This window comes from Pelodiscus sinensis, chromosome 32 (genome assembly GCF_052426305.1).
Source record: "Pelodiscus sinensis isolate ZL-2025 chromosome 32, ASM5242630v1, whole genome shotgun sequence".
Lineage (NCBI taxonomy): Eukaryota > Metazoa > Chordata > Testudines > Trionychidae > Pelodiscus > Pelodiscus sinensis.
Genome location: NC_143083.1, coordinates 2773147 through 2792016, shown reverse-complemented (window position 1 = coordinate 2792016; position 18870 = coordinate 2773147). Strand labels below are relative to the sequence as shown.

General features: G+C 49.1%; 1 protein-coding gene across 9 annotated transcripts in view; it reads left to right on the top strand.

The window, feature by feature from the left end:
* Positions 1 to 18870, top strand: part of TCF3 (transcription factor 3) — a 134216-nt gene that overhangs the window by 76621 nt on the left and 38725 nt on the right. For 7 of the 9 annotated variants that reach the window (XM_075903250.2, XM_075903249.2, XM_075903248.2 and 4 more), the window contains exons 5-7: positions 976 to 1072; positions 13600 to 13667; positions 18574 to 18703. In XM_075903250.2, the coding sequence (XP_075759365.1) occupies positions 976 to 1072; positions 13600 to 13667; positions 18574 to 18703 (295 nt within the window). The remainder of the gene's footprint in view (positions 1 to 975; positions 1073 to 13599; positions 13668 to 18573; positions 18704 to 18870) is intronic. The other 2 variants (XM_075903245.2, XM_075903251.2) reach the window with 2 other exon arrangements.

Below are 18870 nucleotides of genomic sequence, written 5' to 3'. Positions count from 1 at the left end.
CTTAGGTCAGCGACTGAACAGGCACCACGTCGTTTCTCATTTTTATAGACCCTCCCCCTCCCTCGCCCCTTATGGCTTTGGGGAGGGGTGGGCGGGGTGAACGGGATGGCCCGTTCAAGCCGGAGGAATTGCTCACCCGGTGGCTGCTGAGCGCCAGGTTCCTTCAGGACGGGTGCCATTTGGGTGTGAGCTGCCAGGGTAGAGGAGTGTTTGTCTCGCTGCAGGGAGCTGCTTTTGTGGCTCTTCTCCAGCCGAGCTTGCTGCCCTGGGAGTGTTCCGGGTGCCTTCCAGCAGCAACGTCCTGCTTGCCCCCGGGTGCTGAGGAGAAGGGAGTTGGAGAAGCCAACGCATTGCTGTCCTCCTCCTTCCTCCGTGGCTGTGGGGGTGGATGTGACACTGAGTCCTCTTGTGGTCTGGCATTTGGATCCCCATGTCACTCTCAAGTGCTGACACCTCCACACAATGGACAGAGGAAGGGGATGTAGTTAGAAATCCAGAGCCAAACATTGTCATGTGGGTCCTTCGTTATATTTAAACCAAGTTGCATAAAAGAATCGGATCTGGATTGTCTTAAGCAGGCTTCCAGGTATGATACGACCCGGGTACTTGGGTGTTTTTGATGGAGACATGCAAGCTGGAGGAATGCCCACTGGCCAAGTATTTCCCCAGGAGTTCTCTCCTCTTCATTCACAAGAACGGCCAGACTGGGTCAGACCAAAGGTCCAGCTAGCCCAGTGTCCTGTCTGCCCACAGTGGCCAATGCCCGGTGCCCCAGATGGAGTGAACGGAACGGTACCCATCAATCAAATCATCTTTCCCCCGTTGCCCATCCCCAGCTCTGGCAAACAGCTGTTGTCGGACCTCGCCTCGCTGAATTTATCTTGCTTTTTTGAACCCTGTTAAAGTCACTCACCCACTTCAGATAAAATAAGATGTGATCTCGTATGTATGACTTCCTGTTCTGTGTTACTTTAGCAGGGCTATGGCGAAGGTGCCCATTATGGAGAACACAGGGACCTGTCGTCTCACAGCGGCCTATCTTCACCCCCATTCCTGGGATCTGGACTCGTAGGTAAGTACTGCCTGCGGTGCTGCTGGGCAGGGCGGCTGGTCCTGTGTAACGCAGGGGACTTGAAAAACCCAACAATGTGGTTAACCAACATGGTTTGCACAGACCATAATAATCCACCCAAATGTCTGTTGTCCAAGCTGTGGCTGTAGAGCTGTTCAGGAGCTCGGCCAATATTTTATGGATGCACAAGGGCCTTTGTGTCATACGACGGTGGTATCAATCTATCACAGTCTCATGTAGAACCCCCTCCGAGATAACAGCCGTGTTGTGCTGGTGCTGCACAGACACACAGGGAGGCCAGGAAGGGAAAGCAGATGGGATTTGCCCAAGGTCAAAGAGCCAGAAACAGAGCCCCATTTTTCAGAGTCCCTTCGACCAAGCGGGTAGGTTGTAGGAGTGAGAATACACGGGCATGGGGTCTGATAGGGAGGAGGTAAGTGCACATCTGGAGTGGTACAGCTGTGTTAGACAATGAGATAAGACTTCCTGAGAGAGCTGGTAGCTGTTTTCTGTCCTCCTGCCACTCGGACATTTTTCCTAGTGTGGCTCGGAAGATCTTCCTTTCACATCCATTTCCACTGTGTGCTTACAGTAACCAGCCTAAGGTCTTGTGCTTTGCACGAAGGCTGTTGTGCGGCCTCGTAGTGCTTGTGTGTGGAAGAGGCTGGTTTTGTTCCCAGTCTCTCTTGAGACCTGTCCAGAGTGCAGGATGCTCCAAGAGCCTGGAAGGAAGGAAGCGCCATGTATATTGCTCAACACGGGCTCCGGCGTCTTCCAAGGGGCATGGATATCTGACCTGGATGTTCTCCTCCTGCTGGGATACCACGGTATCAAGACCCTTCCCCCACCCCTGCGTGTTGCTGTGCACATTGCTGGGAGGGAAGCTTATTTTGCTGTAAGGAGCTTTTCCCCACGGAGGTCCTGTCTGGCAGGTGTGACGTGTGTTCCTGTGCGCTGCAGCCATTGGGTTGCCAAACAGCGGAAAAGATGGGAGACTAGCCAGTCTGCCCTGCCCTATGGGGCAGCTGCTCTGCAGTCCTCTGACCTGGCCCCTTCAGCCTTCCTATGGCGGGCGAGGTCCCCTCTCTCCGTTTCCTGGTCTGTCTTCAGAGTAGCCAGGAGACTCACCGAATTCTGCTGGGGACTTGCCGAGAGAGAGTGTCCAGTTCTCCCCGCGTGGTCCTCTGACTGTCTGGGTCAGATGGGACTTGGGACCACACTTCTTTCAGCTCCTTGCTCCTGCTGCCAAGCCAGCCCATGCGCACTGCCCTCTTTCCCCAGAGACGGTGACTAGCGCACAACCGGGTAAGAAGGATGCGTGACAATTTTTCCCCTTGCCTCTTCGGTCTCGGGATTAAGAGCAGAAAATATTCATCCTGAAGGGCTTAGAGAGTTTGTAATTACATTGGGCAAGGAATCCAGGTTAATGGTCCCCTCCTTTCGCTTAGCAGTGGTGGTTAAAGCCCTCTCATGAACATGACCAGGGTGTCTGCAGAGGCAAGTCTGGGAGTGGGAGAAGAAGGCTGTTACCAACAGTGGCCTTTAGTGAAGGGGATGGGAGGGGATGATTATTAAAGAAAATCTCTGCTAAAGTCGGTAGTTCCTCCTTCTCTAGAGCGGGGTAGAAAGAGGAAGAGATGGACCTAATAGATCTAGGAAGCAAGTGTTGGCCAGTTTCCTCCTTGCGCGCGGTGTGTGATGGAAGAGGGAAGCTGTCAGATCCAGACCACCAGAGACTGGCTGGACACTGATGGTTATTTCCCACCGTGGTTAAAAGGGGAACTTTTGAGTTAAGTCTCCAGGGTCCCATCCAGAGGAGGAAATGAGGAGTGCCCAGGGGGAGCTGTTTCCTAGTTGGATCAGGCTCCTGGCTTTCTGTCCTGGAGGATGTAATAAAAGCAGAGGTGGTTTCTTAAGGAAAATAAGAGAGTCCTCATGACATTTTTCAGGTTTGAGGAAAGAAAACTACCTTTATGTCCAAGAGACCAACTTGGCTGCAAGGATTGCCATTGGCTAAAGGCAACTTAATGATTAAGATTTCTCATGGAGCAGGTGAATAGGAGCTGCCTTGAGGAAGAATGAGAAGCTTTCAGCCACAGATGTTTGCAGCTCTGAGATGTTTTGCTCAAAACCAGGCTTACTGTTAACGACCGAACTCCAGGCGTTTTGCAAGAACATCAGATATTCCCGTGGCTCCACTGCAAACCTGGTCAACCTCCTACATTCATGAATAGTGATAGAAATGTAGCCGTGTTAGTCTGGGGTAGCTTAAGCAAAATGCAGGTCAATGTAGCACTTTAAAGACTAACAAGATGGTTTATTAGATGATGAGCTTTCGTGGGCCAGACCCACTTCCTCAGATCAAATAGTGGGTCTGGCCCACGAAAGCTCATCATCTAATAAACCATCTTGTTAGTCTTTAAAGTGCTACATTGTCCTGCATTTTGCTTCCTACATTCATGTTATTGTGCCCTCTGCCGCCTCGGCTGATGGAGTCTCCGTTGGCTGTCGCTAGCACTAAAAGTATACGTTCCCTCAGAATGTCTGTCGGTCTGTCTGACCCTCAGAACCCTACAGGCTCCTTAGACCCAGTGAGAGGTCGTTGATGGAAACCACAGAACTCCTTGAGGTCTGTGGCTTGATACAAGTCTCCCAATACAGTCAAAAGATCTAATCTTCCAGGAGCATCAGATGCTGGAAACTGCAGGCAGAGGCTGTGTCACCAGAGGGAAGAATTGATGGGGAGGGGGAAGAAGTGGATTTAGAAAGGGAGGAGAAAAATCTGAAACTACAAAATTTATGTTCATTCCCAAAGTGGATTATTTTTTTAAAAAACCGTGAATTGCTTTTTAAAAAAAAATTAAATTGGGTTTTTTGCCACTACATGTGATAAGACGGAGGGTGGCGGGCCTGGGTCACGTTTTTTCACTTGTTAATTCCTGTCCCAAAAAAGTTCTAAAAAGTTGGTGGCAAAAATTAAGGTAGGGGAGGAAAGATGAGAAAAATGTCATGTGTGTGAATGGGGGAGGGGACTGAATATCATTTATTCTATTGCATTCAGCAGCAGGAAGGTTTTTAAAAAAACAGATTTGAAATCTAAATTGTCCATATTCTGGCTTCAGTGCAAACTGGAAAGCTTTTTACGAAGTAAATAAAAACACAATCCCAGCAAACTAAAAAGAACAGCTCAAAGTTTTTTGAAAAAGTTTCCAGTTTGGAAAAAACAGTATTTGGTTGTTTGGTTTGTTTTTTGTGAATGTGATGGGGGCAGAGGGGAGAGAGTTAGAATGAAAAATGCACCAGCCCTACTAACAACATGGATGGGCAAAAGATGAAAGGCTGTCTCTAGGATGATGCAAGCAATGCGTGAAGAGAAGGATGTGAGATCACCCTTCTAATTGGCCAGCTTCCAAGCCTTGCAGAGCCCTCTGGCACTCCTGGAGGAAATAAAGATGGCAAGAGACTCTTTTCAACAGGAGCTAATTCTGGGCTAGAAATTCTGGGCCTGAGTGGGATGGGTAGAGGGGTCTAGGCTGAGGAGGATGCACAAAAGATCTTCCAAATTCTGGTTTCTGACATCCCTCAGAACTCGTGGAGTTTGGGCAACTAGCAGCTGTTGGTTTGCCTGGCATATGGTATAGGGCAGCCCTGTGCCGTGGACAAATGGATCCAAGAAGTGGTTACTTGTACTGTTTTTCTCCTGGTGAATGCAGCTCCGCAGGTTCCAAACATGTCCACTCAAGCTTCTGAAAGAGGGGCCAACCATTCTGCGTGTGTCAGTTGGAGACGGGATGCTGTCAAGCCAGTGCTGCTTTAAGAAATAAAAAGATCTGAAGTTTTCCATCACCTGCACCAAAGACAAATGGAGAGGCAAGAGGCCCCTTGACACTGAACGTGTTCGGCAGGCTAATCACCCTGTAGGAATTCAGGACTGGGGAATCCCATCAGCTTGAGCATCAGGAAAGGTCGCGTTTGGGCTGTAGAGCCAGGGGGTCCAGAAAATTCCTTTAATTTATGTACCTGCCTCGGCAGAATTGTCCATGTTGGCATCTGCATGCAAATGGGTGCAGCCGTGAATTCCTCACTTGGAATGGTGGCAGGTTTGCCCATTCCACAGACCTGGAGGGCAGTCTGTCTTGAGCTGGTTCCTGGGGGGGGAAGCCGCCAGATGCGGCTCCAGTGTCCTAGCAGGCAGTCACTGCCGTCCCATGAGCTCACGTCTAAACTTACAGGAGAGCGGTTGAACCCTAACAAGGGAAGTCGTGGTGTTGGAGGAACACTAGACAGCAGCTGCAGAAAAGGGTGCTTTTTCCCATCAGGTATTGGGTTTTGTGAGGCTTTGTTCTGCGGCTCCAGCGATACCTATGGCAGTGGCATGCAGCTCTATGGGGCTATGCATCTCAGTTGTCCCCAGGCCTCTTCAAGTGAGTGCTGCTGTCAAGCTGTTCTTCGTGAGTGGGGATGTGAGGAGAGCGGCTCAGACGCCGCAGAATGGAATGGCCACTTGAGTGGAGGAAGGAGGGTGCTACCCGACAGCGTATCAGGGCACATCAATCCAAGGTTCTCGCCGTCGTGTTCCACTACCACGGGCTGGCATGGGAAGTGACCCAGGAGGGTTTACTTGCATGTTATGGATGCTGTTAATGGGAAGTGATTGCTCACAGAAATCATGCAGCACACGCGTGTTTGGAAGAACACATGGTTTTTGAAATCCTCGTTGGAAGGCTGTAAGGTGACTGCACACGGCTGCTTTTTCGGGGGAGAGGTTGCACGAATCGTAGTTGGTGCTGGAAGCGTTGGCTTCATGTCAGCGGAGGGAATTTAGCCCGCTACAGCCAGGGCGGATGACAGGAATGTACTAGTGGGACAGGACAGGATGCTATGTGGGACTGTTGGCGGGGGCCCGTGCTGACCAAACCCACATTTCTTACCATTGCTTCGTGTTCCCTGAGCCCTCTGCGTGACCAGGCTTATGCAGGCAGTCGCCACGCCCAAACAGCTCCACTTCAAACAACCGCTGAGCTCCTTGGTGAATTGGTGTTCTCGCAGGTTTGGCCAGGCCTGAGACAGCGCTGGCTCTGTCAGTGGAGCCCTGACGGCCTGGCTGTTGAGAGACGGCATGACAGAGGGTGTCTGGCTATTGCTAGACTCCAGGAAGCTTCTTCTACATGCTCCTGAGTAGTGCGAGATGTTGTAAAACAGGAGACCTTGAATATCCGCAAGGCTAGATATACGGGGCTTCTTACTAGTAGGTCTGGGATGTTCTAAGCACGTGAGGCGCAGATAACAGCATCTTTAGGTGCCTGTTGCCTCATCATCCAGAAGTCGTCCGAGTCCTAAGAGTTGCGATGTTGGTGAAGTGTCCACAACGCCAGAAAATGCCTTGCCTAGAACACACAGCTGGCGTTAGCATTGTCCTCCGCACCAGCATGAATGGCGGCAGCGTTGGGGATCTTTCTGGCCCACCGGCGCTGGCCTTGGGGCTTCCTCATTCAGAACTTTGCACCTTCTTTGCGGTGCTGTTTTTCACCTGCTGCAGAGGTGGAGGAGCGTCTCTAGCATTTACCTCCCGTTTTACCAATCACCATTGCCAACTTGGCCACCACGATTGATGCAGTTTCTGCCATTGAGGGGCAATGTGACCTAATGGATAGGAAGGGGGGGGATTGTCTAGTCTCAGTTCTGCCATGAGACCCCCCCCCCCGCCCCATAAACACACACGCTGTATCCCCTCCCACCGATTGTCTGTTTAGCTGCATGGGGCAGGGACTGTGTCTTGCGATGGGGATGTGCAGCATCTCGCTCAGTGGGACCCTGCCCTTGGCTGGCACCTCTAGCTGCTGCCAGAACAGGTCCGGTTGATTCTCCCGAAAGGGAAGGGGATGGGCGCCCATTTTGTAAGCTGGGAGTGAGTGGAGTAGTAAAGATTTATGCTAAACGTGTGAGCGTCACAGGGACCAGCACTGAGTATTGCCTTCCAAGACGTAATAACAGCTCAGTGGAGTTTCCGTGGGGAGCAGGTCAGCAGCTGGTTTGAACTCGAGTATGCGGGTGGATTCTCTGTATCTTTAAGTCAAGAGATGAGGGCTTCCGTAACTCGGCCAGAGGCGAAGGGTCTGTTACAGGAGTGTGGGAGGGGGAGGGGGTTCAGTCGCCCATGATATGCAGGAGGTCAGACTAGATGATCCCCCTCTGACCTTTAAAGGCTGAGTCTAAAGTCTTTAATCCTATTGGGCTAATGGGAGGACTTTTCTGCATGCTGCTAGAAGCTTGTCTAGATGGGCTAAGGGACATTGGATTGGGAATGTGGAGTCTGGGATTCTGTTCCCAGCTGTCACTGCCCTGCTGCGTGATCTCATCCCGGTACGTGTGCCCCTCCCCTCGCACGCTGGACCTGTCTTGTCTACTTAGCTAGTAAGCTCTCTGGGGCAGGGACTCACTGTGTGTCCCGATAGACCAAGGCCAGCAGGGCCATGCTTAGTGAGGCCTTTAGATGTTACAGCACGTATTACTCCAAAGTGGGATCTGCGCGCTGTCGGACAGGTGCAGCATTTCAGATTTAATATTCCTGGTGTGTCTGGCTTTTTAGGGGGCTTCTTGAGCATCCAAGGGCGTGTATGGGCGAGCACTCTGCCTTTATAGAAAGGTGCAGTGGACACCTTAAACTGGCTGGACAAAAATCCACACGCCTCTTCCCCGCTTTGAGTTTTCAGCCTCCTGTCTCCTACAGTGTCTGCCTTGAAGAAACAGCAGCATGTATGGCCAGGCCTGTATTTCTAAGGTGCATGGAAGGGGTAGGGGAGGAAATCCAGGAGGAGACCCCCTTTTGGGCCAGCTTCTGTCCTGTACATCAGAAAGAAGCAATCACATGGCACAAGACCAAAATTGGGAGCTTTGCTGATCAGCTCTGTTAAAGAAACGACAGCCAGTCCTCCCTCTTTGCCATTTACCGATCCTGGTGAGGCAATGACAGCGTGACTCCTGTACTAGTAGGGCCGGTCTTGTTCTTGAACCTGCTAATCCCAAACCAGAGTGGGGGGAGAGGTGGGGGTTTTTTTTGTTTTTGTTTTTTTAAGCAATCTTTGAAATCAGTTGCTCTGCTCACCATTTGCCCTCAGTGAAGAGAGGGGGAAATTGTTTAAACAGCAGGGAAACTGATAAGCCATAACAGATTTCTTTCTAGTAATTATTTCTAGTAATTAGCTTCTTTTCAGAGAAGTGTTTCTAATCGGGTGTGCATTGTGAGCTATTGTGAATTGCGTTCTTCCTGGACAATGGTTTTAATCTGCCCATGGACATGGGGGTGTGACGACTCCCATTTTTTAAATCACTCCCCGTGCTTTACCTCCCCTCCCCCCAGGAAATAATTCTAATAGAATTACTGGAATTGGAACAGATATATTTTTTTAATTCCTTCAAACTTGCTTTGTCAGCGCTCTGTGTTGTGGGTTGCTGTGTGCATTTTGCTGGGAGAGGCGGGAGTGCAGATGGGGCTGCAAGGCGTGAACGAGGCTGTGCCTCTTGCTTCTGGGGGCTGGGTGATTTGAGGGCATTCACGTGTGAACTCCCAGGGGCCTGGAAAGACTGCAGGATGTTCCCTGGCTGTAAGCACCTGCCTTTCGCTAGGGAGGCTCATCTGCAAATGCAGAGAAAACGCAAATCGTCTTTTCTCGCCTTGTTCCGATGCACTTGAGTTGTGCTTGCTCAGAAACTCTGAAATGGCACCTTGGTTTAAACTGGCAGGCCAGCTTGCATTGTGGAATGCAAGATGCTGTTCATATCCGGGGAAGCAGCAGTTGTGTGTGGCGGGGAGGACCGGGGCGGCTGATCATTGCTGCTCAGTATAGCTCAGCATCATGCTTAGTGACATGCCAGGAAAGGTGTGTTAGGGTTTCCTGATGTCGGGGTAAGTGACCCTTTGGGATGAAGTTTCCTGATGCCGGGGTGAATTCAAATGCTGCTCTTTTTCTGCGCGAGAATCTGCTCAGCTGTGCTTGCGAGCGGAGGATGGCAGTCGGTCTGTCTGGTGTGTGGCTGTGGAAAGCCAGTTACCTCCTCGCCGGGACGGGTTTTCATTTCAGGCGAGGCGTGTGCGTCGGGAAGGGTGTGCCGAGGGGAGGAAGGAAATGAGTTGGGAAATTGCTTATTGTAAGCTGGTGACAGTCATGTCATGCAGACCCCAGCAGCGCTGTGTGCGCACCAGGCCTACAGAAATGTGGAAGGGGCGTGTAGGGAGCTGGAGGAGAAATAAGGGCAGGGGAAACCCTGCAACTTCAGCAGAGAAAGCTTTGTCCAGCATGAGAGGTGCCGGTTAGTCAAATGTTGCTGAGTGAAAGGGAGCTCCAGGCTGAGGCGGAGTAGGGTCTGAGCTAGGGAAGCAGGCTCCAGGGTGCAACCAGAAATGAGGGGTTCAGGCTACAGGAGGGGACACTGGGCTGGGGGTGTGGAAAGGGGCCCAGGGTGCCAGGTCTGATTAGTGCTCAACTGAGGTAGCTCCTGAGAAGCAGCAGCCCAGGGCAGGTCTGCACGCTGCCTCTTCTCCCAAGCGTCATCCCTGCAACTCCCATAGGCCGTGCTTCCTGGCCCACGTTTGCCACGTCCACCCAAACTCAATTTTGCCTCTAAAATTTGAAAAAATGTGTGCAATATCCAAAATAAAATACCGATCGAATCATAGTACTAGGATCATAGGACTGGAAGGAACCTTGAGAGGTCATCTAGTCCCGTCCCCTGCCCTCGTGGCAGGACCAAGCACCATCTAGACCTGTGGTGTCCAGCACACTAGCCACATGTTTGGCTGGTTGTGTGTGGCTAATTGGCTTGAATAATGCGACTAGTTTGCTATAACAGTAGCCACTACAGTTCAGAACTGGTTGGACACTACGGATCTAGACCATCCCTGATGGATTTGTTTAACCTGCTATTAAAAATCTTCAGTGATAGAGAGTCCACATCCTCCCCAGTTAGGAAGTTTTTCCTAATGTCCAATCTAAACCTCCCTTGCTGCAATTTGAGCCCATTAATTCTTGTCTTCTCTGACGTTAAGGAGAATAATTTTTCTCCCTCCTCATTGTAACACCCTTTTAGGTACTTGAAAGCTGCTATCATGTCCCCTCTCCGTCTGCTCCTTCCCAGATCTTTCAGTCTTCCCTCAAAGGCATTTTGTTGCTCTTTTCTGGACCTTCTCTATTTTGTCCACATCTTTCCTGAAACTTCAGTTGAGGCTTATTAATCAGTGCAGCATAGAGCGGAAGAATTTACTTCTTCTATCTTGCTTACAACACTCCTGTTAATACATCCCAACACTATTGCAACAGTGCTACGCTATTGACTCATCTTTAGCTTGTGGTCCACTATGCCCCCTAGATCCCTTTCTGCGGTACTCCTTCCTAGATAGTCACTTCCCATTCTGTATGTGTGAAACTGATTGTTCCTCCCTAAGTAGAGTACTGTGCATCTGTCCTTGTTGAATTTCATACTATTTGCCTCAGACCATTTGTCCAGATCATACTGAATTATAACTCGATCCTCCAAAGCACTTGCCACCCTTCCCATCTTGGTACCATCCGCAAACTTGAAGTTCACACTCTGCCATTATCTTTTGGTGAAGATATTGAACAGAATTGGTCCCAAAACTGATCCCTACAGAATTCCATGTGTTATGCCCTTCCAGCCTGACTATGAACCATGTATAACTGCCCCCAGAGAGTAGCTATCCAACCAGTTATATCCACACCTTAAAGTAGCCCTATCTAGGTTTTTCCTTAGTTGATTGAGAAGGTCATGCAAGACTATCAAATGCTTTTTCTAGTTGCACCACATCTACCACTTCCCTCTTATCTAGGGGTGTTAGACATTGATTAATTGAATAGTCAAGAAACCGCATGAATTCTTATCCGTTACTCGACTATTCTATAGTCCTTGGAGGCGGGGGTGGGGCCAGTAGCCAGTGCGCTCCAGCCCCACTCCCAAGGAGCCTCCCCCATAAATTAGATTTATTGCATTAATTGATACCAGCATTAGACTCTACAATCCCATGTGCTTTGGGAGTAGAGTTGTGGGGTTTTTTAAACATACTTTGTGCTCATTAGCTGAGGTGACTGCTGGACAGGAGCAAGTGATTCCTAGTCCAAGAGTTAAGTGAAATTCAGCCCTGGTGTACAAATGTGCGTGCATGTTCTAAAGCTTTGGAGAGTGTCAGGCAGAAATGGAACATTGTTTGAAAAAAGACATTGCAATTTTAATTGGGTGTGCAGTCATTTCATTTTTGTTTTGCATTACGCGCATTAGCACACTTGATATTAATGTTGTTTGTTGCCTTAAGACCATCCACAATACCACCTGATAATTGTGAAGGATACTTTAGAAGTCACATAACCGGCAAAGCGTTATATTGTAAACAGTGATATATATTTGCTGTGGGGAAGCTGGTCAGTTGCTCACCAGATAAAGCGTTCTGGAATTACCCTGGTTTCCCTCTGATTTAGGACTAAGCATGATCTGCCTGACGCAACCTGTTGAGTTATTTCTGTGAAGTTTCAGGGTCTGTAGCAAATATAGCTCTTAAGCTCTTTTAAAAATTAGGTCATTTAAGAGATCTGCCCCATGACATTTTGACCCTTGTTTACTTAACATTTAAGCCTGTGGAACAAAATAGTAACATGGGCTGTCGTTTTTTACCACCCTACTCTGTGAGGTGCATTGAATACACCTGTGGCTTGGAAGAAGCGCTAAGATGCTGCCACAGTGCAGGGGCGAGGAGGGCCCGCAGCGCCCAAGTTAAATGCTGTCTCCGCTAGAAGTGGCAGGTTGAGTCTTTCTCTGGGCGGGTGTTGCTGTTCTGAGCCCCCCCAAGCCTTTGCTGCATGTGGGCGGTTTCTAGTTTCATGCTGTCCGTCTGAGGTGGGAGCAAACTCTTCATGCCTGGAGGATTCTAGAGAGAAGGAGAATGTCGTATGAGCCGCCACCTGGCCTTTCAAAACCAAGTACTGTCCTCCTGGGCCCTCACTGCTTGCCTGTTTCAAGACGCATCCAGACACGGTTGTGTCTCCTCCATAAGAGTAGGGATGTAAAATCCCACTTCAGATGTTAACGAGTTAAACCAATGTAAGCCCATGGGCCCAGCCAGGCTGGAGCAGCCCCCTGCTTGCAGCACGGGCGAGGGGGAGGCTGCTCCGGCTGGGCACCAGTTAGCTGGTTACCCGTTTACTTCCCTACATCAGAGGAGGAAGTCAGTGTTTCACAGAAGACTTCAGCTCTTTGTTGAAAAAGCAAATGCACAACAATGGCAAGTTGTGCTTTGAGTAGATGTAGAAGAGCATATTCGCGCCCATGAGTGTGCGCCAGAGCCGGAAACGTTTGTCCAGCAGTCCTCGGAGAAGGGCAGCGCTCGCACCTCATGGCCCCTCCCCTGGTTCTGTGAGGTGGTGCCAACCCAGCCCCCCCTCAGTCCCATTATGCCCCCTGTGGCCGGTGCTGTGTGTGCTTGGAACCTCGCAAATTTAGTCTTCGTGTCGAGTGGGAGTTACAGTTCAGATGCCTCACGCTCCCATTTTCTAAGGGCCACACTCTCTGGCCAGACTACCTCCTCTAGGATGCGGTATGGCCATAAAACTGCCATGATGCACCCGCCCCCTCAACGAGGGAATACGGGGGTAACTGAGGGAGGGAATACGCTAATGGGGGGCACGTAGGGGGCTACAGCAGCGTTTCAGAATTGAAACATTTCTGCCTTCCATTTTTCACTAAACACACGGCCCATTTCCCAGCCAGCTGTACTTGGTGGTGGAGGAAGGTGGCTTCAACCTTCTTTTCCCAGGGCATATTCCCTTGGTGAACAGCAGCTAGAAAGAGAGGCTTTTCTTTTCAGACAGGCTCCTTAAGTGTTAGGAAAGGACCTGGATTTCCTCCCAAGCCATGGAAGTTGTGAACACCTGAGTTCCCAAGAGGGAAAGGAGGCAGGGTATAAATGGGAGGTCAAAATTCTCAGCTAAATAGTTGCCACTTAAAGACCATCCCAGTTTCAGGAGGTTTTAATGTCCAAAGAGATGTGTGTTGTGTGTGAGAATCTGAGTTCAGCATTACATCCTTTTTTGCACATGGAGATAACTTTTGCTGTTGTATGGAAAAATGCATGCCGATTCTGTTGGGCAGCCATGCTTAGCTTTTGGTTTATTCTGTTTCTGGTTCCACCAAATGAGGATGGCTTTTTTTAGTTTGTCTGGAGGGGTTTTTTGCTCTGTTCTGAAACCGTCAGTTTCCATGGCCACAAGCAGTCCCCTGCATCATTGCCATTTTTTTAAAAAAAAGGACCCTGCTGTTCTTGAAGGTAAAAGATCTTCTTGTTTGTGCAGCAAACGATTATCTGCTTCAGTTGACATCCTGATGAAGGGCAAGAGAAGCCAAAATTTAAAGATGGGCTTTGTGCCCAAAGGCACTGTGAGCTAAAGTGTGTGCAGCTTTGTAAGGTGTGTTCAACCCCTTCTGCAAATGTATACAAAATGCTGTTTGTTTTCCTTCACCTGTAGGGAAGAGCGGTGAAAGAGCTTCCTACTCGACGTTCAGCAGAGACACGGGGATGCCAGGACTAAATCAGGTAACAATCTTAATACAGCAATAAAAATGCTTTAATATTTTTAAGAAGCTGAATGAAAAGTCAGGAGTAAGGAAGAAGAGTGTATAAGGTCTTGTTTGTACACACGAATTGCACCACGTCAGTTTTTAAATCAGTTTAGTTAAATTGATACAGAATCCTATGCAGACTCTTACTTTAGGGTTTTAGACTCTTATTTCAGTGTAGCTTGAATCTTCATCTAACAGACTTAAGTTAAATTGATATAAAGCCTGCTTTTTGTTACTTTAAGTGCCCACACAGCTTTTACACTGATTTAACTAAATTGATTTAAAGTAATGCCGTTAGTTAAATTGTGGGAACACTGTGTAGAAAAGCCATGAAGCTGCCGAAGGGTTTAGGCACCCAGTCCCCATTAAAGTTAATGTGAGTTTTAGTATGCAGATCTCTTAGGACTCTTGGGAACTCGCAACCTAAATTCAGTGTGCCCCTCGCTGTTTTCCCATTGCATTCCTATCTTCCTTTCACCCGGGGTTGGCTCAGTAAGTCCCATGGTGAATCTCATGGTATTTTAAATGCTTAAAAAAAGGCAACGTAATTCACTAACTTTCAAGAAATGGCTTTCCCAAAGGAAGGTGCAACTTGCTCTGAGAATGTTTTGTTAGTCTTTAAGGCACTACTAGACTATTTGTTGCTTTTTAAGCGTTTCTTAGAATGATGGAAGGAAAGGCCTGCTTTCGAGTCGGGTAAATAGTAACTGTGCATGTAAATAGTAACTGTGTGACTGCTGAAAATGTCAGCGGTTACAGGTGGGGTGACAGTTAGCTCCCTGGGAGCCAGTGGGAGTGATGAGCCAGCTTTTAAGCCAATTCCCCACATGTACCTGCTTCCACCTGCCACCATGCGTTGCTGCCTCTGATGCAGCAGCACGAGGCAACAGGCGGCTCCCTGGGAACCAGTGGGTGTCTGAGGTGCTCAAAATGTGTCTGTTACATCCGGGAATGCACCTGCCAGCCTATGTCGACAGGCTAGTGCTCGCTCTGTTGGAGCTGGCGTGCTAAAGATAGCACTGTGGACATATTGGCATGGGCTAGACACCCAAGTCCAGACCCAGGAGTCAGGTGGGGTAGTAGTATGCAGATGGCTAGCCCATGCCACAACATTCATGCTGCTGTTTTTAGCCATTTCTGTCTAACCAGCTTAGATATGGACCCCAATCCTGAAGTCCGTGGGACTGCGCTTGGCTCGCATGTGGCTCTTACAGAGCCGTACCAGCTACTACTTTGGGGGTGACTTGTTGACGCCCTTATGTATAGGGCTGTGCCATCGGAGGAGACCATCTAACTGGAACTGAGTTAGGAAAAGGCAAGTTATCCAGCCTCTTGCCACCAGTCCCCTAAGTTAACTCTTCTGGGAAGAAGCAGGTACCCCAGCTCAGACATGTTTTACAAAGGCCGCCCCTTGTGAACACTGCGTCATGGTGCTAGTGCTTTTGTAGTGTAAACAGTCCGGCCGCTGCATTCACTTGAGCGGCTGTTGGCTAGGCAACTTTTTATAAAAACGTGTTTTAATTTTGCACAAATTTGTCATAATTTCCTCTTCTCTGAAGTGAGGATGTTTCCTTTGCTGAAACAGCTGTGCTGTTTGGCTGTGCCAGAGTGGATTTAATTTACCACTGAAGCTGCTAAAATAAAAATGGGACAGATGCCAGGCCTTGCTTTTTAATGTTATGATTTTGTGGAGGTTTTATTTGGGGGAGGCGGGGGGAGGAGGAGGGAGAAAGGGGGATATAGAGTAACAAAAAAACGAGGGGGGAGAGGTGGTGTTGCAATCTAGAAGAGGCCCCTCTTGCATGGAAGTGTTGAGGGGGCGGGTGGGTTCAGATCAGATAGCAGTCGGCAGGAGACCGTTTGCTGGAACTCTCCCGCCTGCCTTTGGCGGAGCGGTCTGATAGAGGGTAGGCACCAAAATTATGTTGTAGTCGAACATCAAGGAGCCAAGCAGTTGGTATCTGTAGTGCTTGCTCTCTGTCTAACTCTGGGAACAGTTGTTACTTTGGGCTGAGTTTCTAACCTGCCTGGCTAGTAGTGCCTCTTCTAAAGCTTTTGAGAATTGGAGCACAGCAGATGTATTGTGTACGCTCAGTCTTTGGAGGGACTGGACAGGGAGCTTCAGAGAAGAGCACATTCCTTACTAAACCACCCAGCTCTGCATGCTCCAGATAGGGGGAGGGGGTCTCCAACCCACTCTGTCATTTAACCCTTAACTGCCTGCCAGCAGTACAGGCATGGGGGTGTGGGAATTCCTAATTCCCTTAGCAGCTCCCTGGAAAGCAAGGCAGTAAGCGTTTTGCCAAAACACTTGAACTACCTGTTTAAGGAGCAAAACGGGAACGACTAGCCATGCTATCCCTTTGTGGTCTCTTCTGGGATGCTCAGGTTTTCACTTCTCTTGGCTCCATGATGTGCAGACTTTTCACACAAAGGTAATATGACCAGTGGAACAGATTGCAAGAATTTTTTTACCAGCTGTGAATACATGATCTTCCCCCCCAACCCCCGTTTGGAAGAGACTGATTTCAGAGCTGTCTTTTTTCACTAGTCAGCTATAAACATTTTTACCAGTTTCCGAAAAGCTTGAAATCTTCCTTTACTGCCATTTATCAGCCTCAGAAGATGCACAGGGAATAAGATTTTATTATTTCTAGACCCTTTTCCACCCCCCTAAATTTCCAGATAAATATAGTAAACCGTTCTCTTAAGCTAAATAAAACAACCCACATTCCCTACTGGACTCTGCACATGGGCTTCCCCCTTTTGAACATGTGAAGGTGCTTTGGTTTGTGAAACTCGTGCTGTGTTGCATTGAACGCTGGGTTTGCGCTGTTCTGCACAGCTTCCAAGGTCAGTTTGTCTAAACAGCAGAGGAGTTTTCTCTCTCTTTTTTTTTTTTTTTCCCCCCCCTTGTTTTTTTTTTTTAAAAAAAAGAGGGGGTTGAGTTTCCTTACTAATGGTCAAAAGAGGAGGAGAGGCTGAGAATTATTTTTAAGACGCATACAACCTAACAGACGGTTCTGCTGCAGCATTGTATAGGCTGGAATTTTGGTTAATCGTTGCTTCAGACTGCACGGATGCTGCTTGTGAACGCTCCCCGAAACACGATCCATGCAGCATGGCACAGCGGATGAGACGCTGGGAGACCTAAGTTCTGTTTGTGACTCTGCCACTTGTCTGCGGGGTGACCGTTGGCAAGTCCCTTTCTCTCTCTGCATTTCTGTTTCCCATATATCAAACTGGGGGATTGGTACTTAACTCCTTTGCTGATCTGGAGGTGCTAGACATGAATATTGCGTGGCAATAATCAGCCTGTGCCAATAGACCCCCTGTTAGGGAAGGCATAAATATCTCCTGGTAACCTGTTTTACAGTCTCCCACCCCTCAAGCAGCTTGTGCGGGGGATTGGGAACCCGCTTGCAACCATTGGCCTTTTGCCAGATGGGAGGCAAGGAACAGGTTGAAACAGTGTAGGTATTTGTGGTGCAGATTAGACACAGCAAACACTTTCTGCTTACAACAAACCAAGCCAAACTGCTGTTCTAAAGGCACACAGTTCTCCTGTCTTATCCCACGGGCCTTAGTGAGCACTGATATCCGCTCTGGCAAACTCAGCAAATCTGGCCTTAAAGTCGTCTTTAAGGCCAGAAGGGACCATTCTGATCATCTGCTCTGAGCACCTGCATACCACAGGCCAGGGAGGGTCACCCGATCACTCCTGCCACCAGCCCATAGCTTGTGGTTGAGCTAGAGCAGGTTGAGCCAGTCAGTGTTGCTGTAAAGACTTTGCATGATGGGGAATCCACCAGGTCAGTTGTTAAAATCCACATGCTGTTAGAAATTGCATCTCCTTTCTAGCCAGAATTGCCATCGCTTCAGCTCCTGGCCATGTCTTCAGAAGAAATGGCTTGAAATGCCTCAAAGGAGCCTGATTTCCAGAGTGGTGGGTGCTCAGCGGTAGCTGAAAATCAGGCCCCTCCAACGTGTGTGCCCCATTAGGCACCTAGAATCAGAGTCCCCTAGGGCTGGAAGAGACCTGAGGAATCATCAAGTCCAACCCCCCTTGCCCAAGGCAGGACCAACCCCAACTCCATCATCCCAATCGGGTTTTGTCAAGCTGGGACTTAGAAACCTCCAGGGATGGAAATTCCACCCCCTCCCTAGGGAACCCCTCCCAGTGCTTCCCCAGCCCCCCACTCACAGGTGACTGAAAATTCTGGCTGCAGGTTGCTTGTAAATTGAGGCGGAGGGAGCAGGGTGAGGAAAAACTTTGGTTCGAATAGAATTTCCAAAGTAAAATCGGTCATTGGCTCACCTGAAGTGCTAAAAGGCCTTTAGCCAGGGCTTTGCTCTGCAGAGTAGTTAAAGGAGTCCTAGTAGCCCCAAGTGGGCCCATCTGAGATTGGAGCCCCATTGTGATGGAGGCTGTATAGACGTGCTGTGGGAAGGCAGTCCCTGTCCCAAAGAGTACAGTCTGAACACACAAGGGAGATGAAAGGAAGGGTTGTTATCCTCTGTTTGTAGAGGGGAACTGAGGCACGGGGAGTCTGTGGTGTACCAGGATATTAAGCCCAAGTCCGGAGTGCTGTGACCATAAGACCCTCTCCGCACCCCCCCCCCCCCCTTAATCAGCTAATCGGTTAAACATGTTTAACACATTAACCAATTAAACGGGATTCGACATCCCTAGCGTAGATTTAGCGTTGAGCATCTTTGGAGTTCCTTTTTCCTGTGGGCTGTTCCTTTTTGCCTCTTTTATGGCTCTTTGGTTTGATTTTAGTTGGAGGTGCTCAAGGCAGCTTCTGTTCTCGCTGAATGACTCTGATGGTTTTACAGCATAATTACATGGAAGGGTTTGTGTGTCTCCTTGTTTGCAGACTGGTTTCCTGCCCAGTGAAATGGGAATTGCAAGTCCTACTACGCTTTCCCCCACAGGGGTGAAGGGAGGGTCTCAGTATTATTCTTACCCAAACAACCCTCGTAGGAGAGGTGCTGACAGCAACATCGGTAAGTCACCATGCACGTCCCTCTGGAGCAGCAGTGCCGACTCTGGGATAATGAGACCAGGATGTCTTTTCTCTTGATTTGCACTGTACGTTGGTCCAGTTGGCCCCGTTGGCCACAGAAATACTCTACTGGCTTGATGCCATTCATGACACAGAAACTAGATCTGT